Source organism: Nyctereutes procyonoides, unplaced genomic scaffold (genome assembly GCF_905146905.1).
Source record: "Nyctereutes procyonoides isolate TBG_1078 unplaced genomic scaffold, NYPRO_anot_genome, whole genome shotgun sequence".
Classification (NCBI taxonomy): domain Eukaryota; kingdom Metazoa; phylum Chordata; class Mammalia; order Carnivora; family Canidae; genus Nyctereutes; species Nyctereutes procyonoides.
Window position 1 is genome coordinate 3,219,825 of NW_026575129.1, and position 15,571 is coordinate 3,235,395.

General features: G+C 50.9%; 1 protein-coding gene across 6 annotated transcripts in view; it reads right to left on the minus strand.

Annotated features, from left to right (window-relative positions):
- Positions 1 to 15,571, minus strand: part of LHFPL2 (LHFPL tetraspan subfamily member 2) — a 152,822-nt gene that overhangs the window by 11,982 nt on the left and 125,269 nt on the right. For 5 of the 6 annotated variants that reach the window (XM_055342212.1, XM_055342214.1, XM_055342213.1 and 2 more), the window contains one exon: positions 11,925 to 12,579. The exons of the other annotated variant lie outside the window; for it this stretch is intronic. In XM_055342212.1, coding sequence (XP_055198187.1) covers positions 11,925 to 12,381 — 457 coding nt within the window. In that variant the 5' untranslated portion in view covers positions 12,382 to 12,579. The remainder of the gene's footprint in view (positions 1 to 11,924; positions 12,580 to 15,571) is intronic. 6 annotated transcript variants of the gene reach the window in all.

Below are 15,571 nucleotides of genomic sequence, written 5' to 3' on the forward strand. Positions count from 1 at the left end.
CTAGACCTGGTTCTCTCTGTTTTAAGAAAGGAAAAAATGTAATTTTTATTTAAAATTTTTACCTATGAAATTCTAAGTGGCAAGTACAGGGTTAACCGAGTATCTGGAAAACTAAATAGAACAGTGATAGTAAAAAGTGGAAGTCTTAACTGTGCTGGAATACACATTTGTCCCATAAAAGAACAGCAACTGTTTGGGTGCCATGGACTCCCATTCAACTATAAACTTGTTAACAGCAGTAGGGGTGTATATTCCTTATTCCTTGGCTTCTATGTCTCCATCTTTCTCCCAAATCCACACTCAGTGCCTAAGCCATAGTCCTTTATCCATGCTGTGTTGTTGACCAACTTCCCCCATCATTTCTGAATCTTGTTTTCTTTCTAGTCTTCACGTCTTTACAAGAACCTTTTGGAAAGGTCTTCTATGGCACAAATGCTAGATTCCAAGTAAAGATGACATGGAGCTAAAGCTATAAACACCTTCGCCCAATTTAATGCATTCACAACTAATACTTTAAGGCTGGAAGTTTATACAGATGACTAGAACCTTTTAGTGGGCATAATAACTTGTAACTATGGCAACCATTGATACTTATTGGGCACTACAATGTGCCAGGCACTGGTGAAGCACTTTAAATTTAGTTCATTCAGTCCTCTTAACAAACTTATGAGGTTGGTGCCATTAATATTATCACCAGACAGATGAGGAAACCTCAGCATGTAGGGATTCAGTAGGGTTCCACAGCTACCGAGCGGCGACCTGGGACAGGCAGTGGGCTCCAGACTCCACTGCTGCTGCTTTACTGCAAACCAGAGACTCGCTTCTAAGACAAAAGCATTTGACCCGCTGAAGAAGAGAGATTGGGATGTACTCAAAGCTGGCTTACTTCTACCTACAAGGGGTTAGAGAGTGGATGATGTGGGACAGTTATCAAGTGAGGAAAACACCCCAATGCTGTGAGGGGGCAGGAGGGAGGGAAAGGCTGCACCAAAATAAAGGGTCACCTGTTGTTTGTTCAGGCTGATTTGCTAACACCACAGCAAGCCAACGACAAATAAAGACGTTCCATCCACAGCTTCTCTTCCATTACAATCTGAGTGTCACCAGCCTCTTTTTTTATTTTTTTATTTTTTTTATTTATGATAGTCACAGAGAGAGAGAGAGAGAGAGAGAGAGAGAGAGAGAGAGGCAGAGACATAGGCAGAGGGAGAAGCAGGCTCCATGCACCAGAAGCCCAACGTGGGATTCGATCCCGGGTCTCCAGGATCCGGCCCTGGGCCAAAGGCAGGCGCTAAACCGCTGTGCCACCCAGGGATCCCTCACCAACCTCTTTACCACAATATAGATGCCACTGTGGAATGGCTGCCCCTGGCTAAAGAAACTTCGAGAAGAAAACCTAGTAAACAGGTCAGAACCATTTCAAGTTTGCCTCCTCTGGCCAATGCGAACAACCGTGTGAGGAGAAAACTGCAAATGAAACATAAAACCTATTAGACCAGAGTGAAACAAGTCTAAGCCAGATAATCCACATACATTTTCATCTTTGAGATTCTGTATGATTGGGAACCATATAAAGCTGCACCTCTACCTAAAACAACGCCAGCCACAAGACAGCATATCCGGTGTTCTTCCCGGGACAGCTGATGAGACAACACGCGGCACCACGGGCACGCTCAGTGCCCCGATTACATCCTTGTCCAGCAGGTCAGGCCACTGTGCAACCATCTCACCCCCTTCAAATAGCTTTTAATTCACAGAACACAGCTGATGACCTTCGCCTCCCCTGACCTCCCCCTGCATCCCTCCCTGGCTCCACAGGTTTAAGTTATTGGTGTGTTGGTGGGAGACCTGCCTGTCCCCGGGTCCGCATGCTGAGGATACGGCCTCCACCTCAGGCACGACGTAGGGCGACAGACACCCGGATGGTGGCTCTCAGGGCCCTTCTCTCCACCCAAGGAGAGTCCTGGTCTCCTGCCTCCCGAGTTGCAATGCTACCGAGCAATGGCATCCAACCTGCTTGACTTCTCTAGATGCCAGGCAAGCCACTAGCCTCAGTACCAAAATGTCAAGTTACCAGCGTATTCCACAGTATTTATAAACAGAAGGATAAAGCCAGGTATTAGTTATAACATGAATCAAGGATTTTTGCCTAAGAATTGCCAGTTTTGGTTAATCTATACCTTTGACATCATTTTGCCCATTAAGGTTTTTCAATTTTCTAATGCAAATTTATTCAAAAGCCCAAACAGAATTTAGTTCTGGTGCTTTCCAGTTCTAAAATGATTTTTATTAGTTCTTTGGGTAATGGCTCCATTAATTATTTGTGCCCTGTCTCGGAGGGCAGAGGTCATGTCGGGATTGAGGCTTAGGAGCACTGGGAAACACTTTACTCTTTTCCACATGCCTAGAAACGTATCACTGTGCTAGTACAGACCATCATATCACAGATCGTGTTTTTACCAATGAACGTGCATTTACTAACAGTTATGTACGGAGTAGGGCCCATTCTGAACAGCAGAGATAGAACTGTGAAAAAGACACAATCTGATCCTTGCTTAGATTCTAGAACAGTGGTTCACACAAATTATAGACTTCACACACTAGTACAATAGCCAGAAAAATTACTGGAAGGCCAATATTTCTATTTTGCTGATATAAAGACACTGAAAATAAACATCACCTCCTTTCCTCATCATTTCATAAAAGCATATTTTAACACAAAAGCAGTGAAGGATGTAATCTGAGAATTAGTTCCTTAAATTGAACATACTCGGCTCTATGAAATCTTACTACATTGTCCTTATTTTTCTCATTTTTGATGTAGACTTCTGGAAACCTTAGCGGAATGGATCAGGGTTCATTCAAAGGCAGTAACCGCTGGGCAAGGGGCCCCTCTGAGGAGAGGGAACACGAGGGCAGAGGTTGCCTGTGTCAGGCTGGGGACACCTTTCTAAGAAGCAAGTAACAGGATGAAGAGTAAAGAGGCTCTTTGGAACTCCCTGTCTCTTGGGAATCTAAAATCTAAACTTGTTCTCAATGCACCTCATTTTAAAATTTCAAGAGCTTATGAACGAGTCAAACTGGGTCCAGTTTTGACATTTAGTAACTCTGCTTTGATAGGCAGATCAGGAACTGGAGGTCAGAGGGTTCACTCGTCATGAAAAGGGTTTTGGGTTGTACCACAGTGTCTTTGTAGAGCAGATTATATCTACATGTCACCTTTGTACATGATTAATAACAGAGGTTTTTAACCTATAAGATTTTTCTGAGGGGAAAAGTGAAGGATCAGGTGTCAATTTTTTTTAAAAGTTTGTATTAATGCTCATACTATCTCCCCAGAAGAATCTAGTATGGTACTGATTTCCTACTAAAAACACTCCCAGGGAATTATAATTGGCAAGAAAAATACTTTTCCAGGGTCGGGGGTGGACAGATGACACAGCAACATAAAGAGAATTCTTTGGAAGACAATCAGAGCATAGTTTTCATAAAAAGACTTTATAACCAAGGCCTCCAGAGGAAGTTTCTGTTAGAATTACTCAGAATTAATGACCATCAATTAAGAATTGTATGCATGCCCTGAGAATATATGGAGAAACAATCTATAAGAAAGATGCAGTTTCTCCCTTGTTGAAGGTTTCTGAAGTCTTTCTCAGCAGTGATTCATGTTATATGCAAATTACTTCCCTGGCAATTTCTAAAGCCTTAACTCTTTATAGTTAGAATGCATCCCAACATTCTAATTTAGCCAGATTATTCCTTCCTGTGTATTAGTGATAGAGTTTTCTTCTCAAGAGGAGCTATTTTTTAAACTGTTTACATGCAACTGGAAAAATTTATAAAATATTTTCTTGATAAATTATTCATCCAACATGCCAGATTAAGAAAGAGCTTCTGTTTGACTATAACCATATTACACTGATCATTCAAAATAAACTTCCAAGACAAATACAAATGTAGTGTATAGCAGAGTAAAAGACACATGAAAAGATTGTTTTTGAGCAATAAAATTTTTAGGACAGTAAGTAAATTTCCTGCCTGCTAAAGTCTTAACGTCCAGATCATGTTAAATTACTCCTCCAATGAAGCAGGTGTCTTTTCCACACAGGGCCCTGACACTGGCCTCAAAACTCTCAACACATAGCAGCTGGGCATTTTGGTTTGAAATTTTTAATACTGGTTTGGCATTCTCACTGTTTGTTTTATTTTATTTTATTTTATTATTATTATTATTTTTTAAATTTTTATTTATTTATGGTAGTCACAGAGAGAGAGAGAGAGAGAGAGAGGCAGAGACACAGGCAGAGGGAGAAGCAGGCTCCATGCACTGGGAGCCCGATGTGGGATTCGATCCTGGGTCTCCAGGATTGCGCCCTGGGCCAAAGGCAGGCGCCAAACCGCTGCGCCACCCAGGGATCCCTGTTTGTTTTATTTTAAAGATTTTATTTATTCATGAGACAGAGAGAGGCAGAGACACAGGCAGAGGAGGGAGAAGCAAGCTCCATGCAGGGAGCCTGATGCGGGACTCGATCCTGGGACTCCAGGATCATGCCGTGGGCTGAAGGCTGCGCTAAACCACTGAGCCACCCGGGCTGCCCTCTCACTGTTTATTTTAGATTTCATCAGTAGTAGAGGCTAGAGGCTATTTTTTAAATGGGAGTGATTCTTGGGGGCGCCTGGATAGTTCAGTTGGTTAAGCGTCTGACTCTGGATTTCAGCTCAGGTCATGATCCAGGAGTTCTAGTCAAGCCCCTCAACCCTCAACTATTGGCCATCGGGCTCCCTGCTCAGTGGGGAGTCTGCTTCTCCTTCTCCCTCTGCCCCTCCCACCTCTTGTGCTCTCTCTCAAAGAAATAAAATCTTTAAAAAAAAAAAGTTAAAAAAGAGTGAGTCCTGGACATTTAATAAAGTTACTGGAAAGACTGTATACAGTAACTGAACTTATAAATATGGCCAGCTGTGCTGGAGCACAGCTCTTCACAGGAGATGCACGTTACTTTTCAAGTGGCGTCACAGCTTAGAATACTCTTGTTGCATTTAGCTCTTATAACAGTGCCTGAACTGCTCATGTAAGTATTCAGAACCATACTTAAGTGATTATTAGTTAATAGAATGTGGACATCATCCATGGCTCCATGATAATTTACATCTATAATTAAGTGGTTACTATGGCAAACCGCTTTCCACATTTTATTTGTGTATCAGTTGCTCTGAATTTTAAGAGAATTTGCACTTTTCTTCTAGACCTTCCAACTGATTCTTTAAAAGTAGATCCCTCTCCCTGGACTTACATTAATGCCTGCTTGTTCCACTTGCTTTTAGGGAGTAGTTTTTTATCTAATGATATGATTGAGTTCTCGGTTCTCTTTATATATAATGATTTATATATATAGTTTTGGTTCTCTAGGGTATAGTTTATGAAACAATGACTCTATTGTAATATGGCTGGGGAGCAGAAACTCAAGAAATTGGAGACCTGAGTCTATAGTCTTTGCATTTAGTAGGCATCCAATAAAAACTCCTTGAATTGAAATTTAGTTCTGACCTGCTGTACATTTCTGCATACTCAGTTTTTACTAGGGGATTATTGGAGGTTGATGAATTAGTAGATCTGTCATCATCGGTGGTATTTTTTTTTTAGATTTTATTTATTTATTCATGAGACAGAGAGAGAGAGAGAGGGAGACACACAGAGGGAGAAGCTGGCTCCCTGCAGGAAACCCCATGCAGGACTCAATCCCAGGACCCAGGATCACAACCTGAGCCAAAGGCAGATGCTCAACCGCTGAGCCACCCAGGCGCCCCAAATCAGTGGTGTTCTTAAACTGATTGAGACATAGAACTAGTTGGACCTGACTTCTGGGGCGCATTCTCTGTCTGGAGAACCAGAAATGAAGAGCCTCCTTTGACAGCCAGAAGCTTCCAGCGCTTTGTTCTAAGAAGGAAAAGCAGGAGATGCTTCCTCTATTTCCTCATACTTTTTCTCTGAGGGTTGAAGTTGGGCAGAGTCCACTACCTTCTTGGAAAAAGCCAGGTAAATGTTTCAGGTGTAAAACTCTGGGGCAAGTTCCCTGTGAGACTCAGGAATCTCTTCCCCTGTCCTTATGTTTTCGGAGCCCCTGTTCTTGTTTTTCTCCTCTCCGATGGCCGGTCTCTCTGGCCCAGAAGTGAACGAGTAGAGAGCAAGGGAGAAGCCAAAATACACGCCGAGACCGGGCTGAGTCGTGGTCGTCCTCCTCATAGTTACTGTTCATCCTGTGAGAAACAGCAGTGGCAGTAGCACGACCTGGAGTGCGATCGCGGCCTATTTCGTGGGCCTCTCCGCGCTCGCACACACATTTTGATTTATGACAAAGCAACTATACGAGCAGCAAAGGTGAAACCCTCACCTGTCTTCTCTGTCCGATTCTTTTTACTCCTGTCCCTTTGCGCATACTGTCCCCCTCCATCCTGAACCACTGCCCCCTTCCCAGAAAGCTGAGCCCGCACACACCAGGCTGGTCCTGACAACAGGGGGTGCTCCCTCGGGCACACCCTCTGCCCCAGCCCCCCCCCCCCAGGCAGGGCCCAGCCCCCCGGCTAGCTAATCCTGTCAGACTGGTGGCGCAGCTCCCGGGCAGTCCTGCTGGACCCTAAGGGTGCAGACAGAGGGCTCCAGGGACTAGAGCGTGAGGGCCACGCAGACGCCTACGAGGAAGCCTGAGAAATCAGCAGGCGGCCCTGCAGCCCGTGCTACCTCACCCTCGCGGCAAGCCCGGCGGCAGAGTCCAAGCCAGGACCAGGAAGCCAAACCCTGAGCTCACTTTAATGGCTTCTGTCCCAACCCTGAGTCACTGGGGATTCCATAGACTTCTAAGAGAGCCCTCCATGCATTTCTAAAAACAAACTGCTCGATGCCGTCATGGAAAACCTGGATCTCTGCGTTCTACGGTTTCACTATGGATTACATCCAGGTCACAACCTAAGGAAGACAGCTGGCAACCACGACCCTGCTGGCCCGTTACCCAGCTTTTGTAATGAATCCCAGAGGGCTACGGCCTGATGTGTGCTTCTGGCTCTGCCAAGATCTGGACAAGTCCTCACCTAGGGAAGGCCCATCAGCCTGTGATTTACTCTATGAAGGGAGCCTGGAGAGCCACCTGCAGTCAAGGCTCGACTGCTAGAAGCGGCCTCCAGAAAGGAAAGGGATTAGAGACTGAGGGTCAGGGGGAAGAGCAGTGAGAGGAAGGAGTTCTCAGTTTTCCTGTCAATTCAATGCAATCTTCTGCTTTTTGAAAAAATGCCCCAAGGACACCCACAGTCACACCAGAGCCACACAGGAATGCTCTACCCTCTTCGGCCCCAACACAGGCGGCTAGAGGGGGCCGGGGAATGGCCCTAGACAACACAGTGATGTCTGATTTTCAGCAGAACAAGGTCAGTTCTCAAGACTGGAATAGAAACCACTACTCCTTAAAATGCAGCAATTCTAGGAAACATTAATAACAAAAAAAAACTAAGACCTGCCCAGAAAGCAGAAAAAATTTAATAACCACATGGCTACCATTTATTATTTACTTTGTGCAAAGTACTGTGCTTAAGCCTTTCTTCTCATATATTATTACCTAATTTAATCCACAAAACAATGGTGAGGTATGTATTATACCTCGTTATACCCATTTTATAAGTGAGAAAAGAGATTTAGAGAAGTGAGGTAAATTATTAGACATTTCACGTGAGGTCAGGAATGATCCAGAGACAGGTAAGGCTTGACCTCTAATTGCTGCCAAGAGGCAAGTACTGAACTCCAACATCTGTGCCTAAGTAGTTAGGAAATGTCAGATGGGTGCCCACACCAGGAGGCTTTGCCTTGAAGGCAAATCCAGTATCTTCATTAATTAGTAGACAATAGATAACTATTGTCTATTTTATTATTATTTTTAAGCAATCTAGATTTTGAGAGTTCCACTGAGATAGCAAATTCTTTAACATCCACTTCTAGGGATCCCTGGGTGGCGCAGCAGTTTGGTGCCTGCCTTTGGCCCAGGGCGCGATCCTGGAGACCCGGGATCGAATCCACGTCGGGCTCCCGGTGCATGGAGCCTGCTTCTCCCTCTGCCTATGTCTCTGCCTCTCTTTTTCTCTCTCTGTGTGTGTGACTATCATAAATAATAAAAAAAAAAACAAAAAAAAATCCACTTCTAAAATCAAAATACCCATATTTTAATAATTTATGTTATACTTTCTATAGACAATGAGGCTACACAAACCTAAGGGCTATTTATTCTTTAGAATCAGTTGTACTAGGAATATGCTTACCACATCTTGTAATTTTTCTTCCAGTTATATTTTACAAAAAATGTCACTTTTGCCAAAATCAAAGTTTTAAGGACAAACACAGTCTGAGTGTATTTCCAAAGAATGCTTTTGTTGCACTGGCAAAAGCTCCTTTCTCACCCTTTGTTCCAATGTCACATAGATCCAGGGCTGAGAAGTGGGGTGCAGGGGGGAAAAGCTGGTGCTCAAAGCTGTACCAAGTCCTTGGCTGAGGCTGGGGCTGCCCAGATGCTATTACATACTGGCCGACAGGACACAAAGCAGTCAGCTGTTTCAGACACTGCTGCACTTTCTCAGCCATAGATTCAAGGACCATGGCTACTGCTTACGTTGGCCTGAGCTACCCAGTAGAGACCTCCATCAGGACAGAAAGAGCCCACCAAGCATCCCTTATAGAGGGAAGGGAACGTGAGGCAGTCATCTTACCCATGATTTCTGCTCAAAAAGGATGCTGCTGGGCTGCGAGGAGAAAATAAACTACCACTTCTTGTATTTCACTTCTTAGCCTTAGATCAGTGGGCCTTACCAAGGCAGTCTGACTATATAGGAATCTCTGCCACGTGCCAATTCAAAATTTTAGGTAATCTCAGACTTTCTGAGATGCTGTATGAATGCACAGGGAACATAAGTGATAGGGGCGGGAAGAAAGTTACCTTAGAAAATCTAAACTTTTAGAATGGACAGGTGACCAACAGACTAGCACCTTAAGTATGCTACTATTTCCTTCTTTTTAACCCTTTTTCCCGAGGCCTGATACCGAGAGAGAGAAGAGTCAGGAATAATTCACTGGAGTATATGAATAATTCCTATGACATGTACTGAATTTTGTGACAAAATGAACACTCTTGACATTTATGTGAAACAGCAACCAAGAACACCAAAACATTTGTTGGACTGATCCTCATTCTTAGAGATTGAGTTCACTGGACTAATACCTTATTAAAAACTACATGAGGGCACCTGGGTGGCTCAGTCGGTTAAGCATCCAACTGGATTTTGGCCCAGGTCATGACCTCAGAGTTAGGGAATCAAACCCTGCATCGAACTACATGCTGGTCACGGAGCCTGTTTGGCATTCTCTGTCTCCCTCTCCCTCTGTGCACCCCCCCCCCCCACCAAAATGTGCCCGTAAACAGACTGTAAGACTAAAGGGGTATCTAGAAGTGGCTTGCTTCTGAATGACAGTAAAAGACAGTTTATGGCGCTAAGGCCCAAGATGCCCCCTTCATACTATAAACGGCCACTGATTTGCTAAAAGGCACTCAGGTTCTCAGGAGAAAACCATTCTTAGGGATGACAGACCAGGAGTTTTGCCTGCATATCAGCACTTTGGTAAAAATCAGAGTAAAGGCATAAATCACCAAGGAGGAAGAAATACAACATAGTAAGGAAAAAATCACACAGAAATCTGCCTCTCTGGTCAACCAGGGCTCTTCAACAGGATTAATAAATTGTGCATGTTGCCTTCTCTTGGTCTGTTTATTCTGGCTTTTCAAAAGCCTTGGGGGGGGGTGCCTGAGAGGCTCAGTTGGTTACACATCTGCCTTCTGCCCAAGTCATGATCCCTGGGTCCTGGGATCGAGCCCCGCATCTGGCTCCTGGCTCAGCAGGGAGCCTGCTTCTCCCTCCCCCCCGCCTGCCGCTCCCCCTGCTTGTGCTCTGTCAAATAAATAAAACCTTAAAAAAAAAAGCCCTTTGTAATACTTCTCAGCGCAAGTTTTAAGATACATACAGCACATATGCACATACCCCTGAGGCACTGTGTGTGTCAGGGCAATAAAGGAGGAGCACGTCTCTGACTAGAGAAAGAGAGAGAACCTTATGTAACATATCTGGAAGGTAAAATGCCAACCTGAAGGGGATAAACTTCATTTTTCAGAAGTGAATCAAAAACGGAATAATGAGCTTCACAAAATTAAAAATCTAAGATAAAAAAACTCTAAGGTCAGGTCATATTTTCCAATCTCCCTATTTTTCAGTCAGGAATGCCAAGGTCCAGAGAGGTGGCACATTTATCTCCAGCAAAACTGGACATCAGAATCCTCACCTCCCAGAGACAGAGTCCCAGGGCCTGAGCACTTCAGGGCACGGCTCCTTCTCTCCGAGATGAGGCCCCAGGAGTGCATCCGCCATGCAAACGGACCCGGACCGCGGGTGGGCCCTGTCATTTCTCTCGGCCCCTCATCCACCAGCCACCACGCACAAATATGTATGGGGGCTCCCCTAAGATCAGAGAAACTGAGAGCATTAGCTTATCAGCTGTTGGGAAAAGCACTGTTGTTTGATCTGCCGAGTGGAGGCCAGTCCTGCTGAGCTCGAGTCTGCTGGGACGCAGCCCAGAGGTAATTCATTTGGGGTTTGGTTCTTTACAGCTGGGACACCGGGCTCACTGCTTATCTTGCCTGTTGGAGTCCCACGCACCAAGCTCTAGCTTTAGGGTCTGCTGAGGATGAGTCACCTGCACCTTCAGCTAGGGCTGTGCATGGATGACCATTCTCCTGCTAGAGTTTGGAATAACACCTGGATTACGATTGTTTAAAAAGTGACTTTTTTTTCCCCCTTGAAAAATCAAAGCGAGTCTATTCTTTTAGTTCCTCAACCATGTCTTCAGGCTGCAGCGTCTGCGTGTGTGTCCCTGTGCCGTCGGGAATGAGATGACACCCCTCCAACCCGTATGGGAAAGGCTGAGTGCTGGCGGGGTGGGACATTTGCTTGCGGCTCGCAGCCTCTGCTCTGGGGTCACCGTGAAGGGCTCCTCCACTTTCTTCCACCGAGGCCTAACAAGCTCACTGGTGGGCAACTGCCTGAAAGCAGGACAGCTAGTCTGTATTTTCTGAGGTCAATGCATAGAACATTCCGTCAGGCTCCAGGAGACAGTTCAAGCCAGAACATTATTAAACACAGAGCAGCTGATACTGATTCCTTCCCAGCAGCTGCTTCCTCTCCGAGGCTGAGACCTCCTGTGGCTGGGGACAGGCTGAGACCTCCTGTGGCTGGGGACGGCGCTGAGGCTGGAGCCCCGGGGCACGCCCCCCCAACCCCTTAGGCTCCTGTGAGGCTCCCCCACCGCACCCCACCCCGCTGCATGGCTCTTCCCCCCCCCCCCCCCGCAGACACACAAAACGGCATGGCTCTTTCCACCCCCCCCACACCCAACGGCATAGCTCTTCCCCCCCACACACACACATCCAACTGCGTGGCTCTCCCCCACACACACATCCAACTGCGTGGCTCTCCCCCCCCACATCCAACTGAGTGGCTCTTCCCCACACATACGCACACACACACCCAACTGCGTGGCTCGCCCCCTCCCTCGAGGCTCCCCCCAGTGCGAGGCCGACCCTGCGCAGGGCGGCGCTGCGGGGGGCCCCCAGATCTCCTGGGGGGATGCGCTGACGGGACAGCACACTTTTAACTCACCGGCAAAAGCAAAAAAGTAGTAGTTACTGTCACAAGGCCCCACGAGGTAGAAGCCGGGGAGAGGGCAGCGCAGGGGAACACGGGGGAAGGGTCGCAGGGCTGGGGCGCTGGGGGCGGCTCCCGCCGCGGGTGCGATGCCCGCCCCACCCCGACGGCCCGGGGGGAGCCCGCCCGCTCCCCGCGCCTACCTGCGATCCCTTGCAGCAGCCCGCAGACGTTGAAGATGCTTTTCTTCATGATGCTCTGCACGCACATGGTGAAGACGGACACCAAGGCCACCGTGCAGAGAATGAAGATGCCCACGGCCAGGAAGATAGCGGTGGCCTGCCAGAAGCCGCTGGCAATCTCGCCGAAGCTCTCGGCGTAGGGCCCGCACAGCGTCTCCCGCTGCACCTGCTGCACGCCCGGGTTGCGGATGCAGCGGGCGTAGATGCCCAGGGTCGGGTGGGGCGGCTCGGCCGGGCCTCCGCTCCGGGCGTCGGGCTCGCCGCCCCCGCCCCCGCCGCCGCCGCCGCCGCCGCCGCGGCTCTTGGCTTTTCCGATGAGCCAGTCGGCGCTCATGAAGGCAATGAGCTCGGCGAAGGCCACCACTATACTCAGGAGGGTCCAGAGCATCGAGCGACAGGTGACAATAACATGACACATATTGGTGCTCCGGGCGGGAGGGTCGGGGGTCCACGGGCCGAAGATTCCAGGCGAGCGCGTGCGGAAGGAGGCTCGGGCGGCTCAGGAACGAGGCGCTGCTCCGGGGCGCTCACGCCCGCGGCCCGGGGCTCCTGCTGGCCGGCGTCCGGCGGCGCGCGCCCGGGGCGTCATGCTGCCATGGCCCGGCTGCGGCCTCACCTGCGGGGCGGAGGGAGCAGGGCGGTCAGCAAGGCCCGGCCCGCCCCCCCCGCCCCCCCCCCCGCGCGCGGCGCCGCCACGCCTCGCCGCTGCCCCCGCCCCGCCCCGGGACCCGCCCCCGCCGGGCCCTGGTCCCCGCCCCCCTCCCCGCAGCCCCGGCCCCCCCCGCCCCCCGCCGCCCCGGCTCCCTTTGTCTGGGCTCCCCTTCCCGGGCTCACACCGTCTGCGCTGGGTCCCTCTCCGCCCGCGCCCCTCATCCCTCACCGGGCCTGCCGCCGTCGGGCCGAGAGCTCCGGGCGCACAGGCGCCGCCCCCACCCCTCGGCCCCTTCTCGGCCCGGCGTCGGGCGCAGCCCCGCAGCCCCGCAGCCCCAGCTCCAGCCCCAGCGAGCGAGCGCGGAGACGGCCCGGGGCTGTGCACCGTGCGGCGCTGCCCGAGCCCCGTCCGTCCGTCCGTCCGTCCTCGCCGGGATCCGCGCGGGCAGGGCTCGGAGAAGCCAGAAGACCCCGCCAAGCGCCCGACGTCCCCCCGCGGCCGCTGACCGGGCCCGCCCCGGCTCACGACGCCCATCCTGGTCCCCGGCAGGTGGCTTCGGCCCCGGGGCTGTGCTCTCCCAGCGCAGGTCTGACCCCTGCTCCCCACGGGAACCCCCCCCCCCCGCCGGGGCAGGGAGAGCCGCGGGGTTCGCTGGAGTGGTTTGGGCTCCCCGGGGGCCAGGGAGCACCGGCCTGCGGCGGGGGGTGGGGGAGCCCTGGGGAGCAAGGGGCCCAGGGCCAGGCTGGGCCTGCCCCCCCCTCCAAGCCTCAGCGCCCCCAGGGGCCCCGCGGACACGGTCACGGGACACGCTGTTCTGGGAAACGTCCTGGCACCGTCCTGAGGACCAGCCCCTCGGACGCCCGGGCAGGGGACAGCTCTGGTCCTCTCAGACTCGGAGTCCGTGCCCCGGTCCCCAACTCAGCTCCCCCGGCCACCCGCCACCCCTTCCCGGGCTGCTCCAGGAGCTACCAAGAGGGTGCTGGCACCCAGCTCCTGTCCCTCGGGCCTCTCCCTGCACAGCGAGGCCCTGGCCAGACAGCAGTTTAACTACGGGAAGAGCTCAGCGGGGAATAGGACCCTGGTCACTACCTGCAGGCAAACGTGAGGCTCAGGCTACTTAGAGATGCAAGAGGCCACCTGGCCTCCCGGGAGGGTCCTGCTCTCACTCCCTACTTCCTCACTGCCCACCCTGCTGTCGCACTCAAGTGTGACCTAAATTAAACGGCAGAGGCCGCAAGTAGAGCCTGCTCCCACTCACTCGTTCCCCCCACTCTGCTATGCCCCCACCAGAGAGAAACACTTCTTGAGAGAAGAGTTACCAGTACAAAGAAAGCTTTGCAGGAGACTGTCTAGAAGGAGGCCATTCTGAAGGAGAAGGAGAAACCAGCGAGTGATGAGCCCCGGACGCCCGGGGCCACCGAGCAGCAGGTGCACAGCCTGTCAGGAGAGGCTGAGGCCTCTACCGAGTCCTTTAATTAGGTCAGAAGAGCAGCTCCCGCTGTGCAAGCCACTCTGGATCCCTGCTCCTGCTCTGTTCCGTGGGACACCTGCGTGGGAACGAACGACTGCTATGCGCTTGTCCTTCTGCGGAGCCTCGGGGCCCTGCGACAGCCTCTCGGGTTGCCACTCAGGAGAGAAGCGATGTGACGCTTTAGGAGAGCAGAGGGTGGCACGTCTGGCCGTAGCCAGATGGTCCTCGGCAAACCTAGGGCAGGACCATTGGGCGGGCCAAGTGCTTGCGTTCACACAGTCCTCTGTCCATCCGTGCTAAAACAATCCCCCGTCCGCTGCACCGAATCCCCACATCCACACCAGCACGGCTGGGATGAGGCCTTCACTCTCTTGTCTGAACAGGGCGAGAGCGTGCCTTGGTCTCCCGGGCCGAGTTTGCCAATTGCCAGGAGCAGTGGAGTAGCCATGCTGCCCGAGGCTGCCTGGCGGGCTTCCCTGGGGGCCAAGTAACGGCCTCGGATCGAGAGGACAAAGGAAAGTCTGGAAGTGCATCAGGGGCTTCCACGGTAGCCTGCGCTCTGGCCACGTCCCATGTGTGCAAGGGGAGAGCCCTGCTGGCACAACATCCACATCAAAGGGGAGACAGATCCTCGTTACAGATCTTGTTACCCGGGGGGGTTCCCGCACACAGCTCCTCAACATGCCATCCGCTGCTATTCCCTGTGATCCCTGCTCCTCCAGAAGTCACTCAAAGAAGACCCGCCCTTGCTGACATTCCAGGTAAAGTCTTCTCTCCGCAGGCCACTACGTACATTTCCACCCCGGGACGGCTGCCTTCACAGAGCCCAGATGGTTGTGGATAACCGGACAGCCCTCTGACTTCAGGAAATGGTGCTCTGATTATCACGAAGGTCCGCAGAGTAAAGCAAGTAATAAGAGGTAATACTTAGCAAGTAAGAAGAAGAAAGAAGGAGAGGGAGGGAGAGAGAGAGAGAGAGTCAGACCGCAAGCTCCGGTGCCCTACAGTGCTACTGCAGGCAGAGCGCAGCGCGGGCAGCCGACCAATGGTCGACCCCCACAAAGCCCTCGTACAAGGGTAAAGGCAGTGAGCTGAGCTCAACTGGGTTTGTAACTTCCATCACAGGGTCCTACTGTTGGCAGCTTCCTGCTGTCAGTGAGCAGGGAAGAGGGGCAGGGGAGGCACAGCCACCCAGGGCCGGCTGGCCAGGAGGTGACCGTAAGAGAAACCAAGGGGCAGAGGCACAGGGAGCGGACGCCACGCCAACGTGCGTCACAGGAGACAAGGTGCCGTCATTACCAGAGCGGCAAAGCCTGTAAAGGAGCCCACGACAGGGTTCTGAAGAACACTAGCTTGCTTCTTCACCTTGGTTCTCTTTTCTACTTTATTATGAAAAATTGGCAAACATGGGTATGAGTTGAAAAGAACAGACTGTGAACATTGAGAGTCAACACTGGTACACGGCCTCACACTAACATGTAGGCT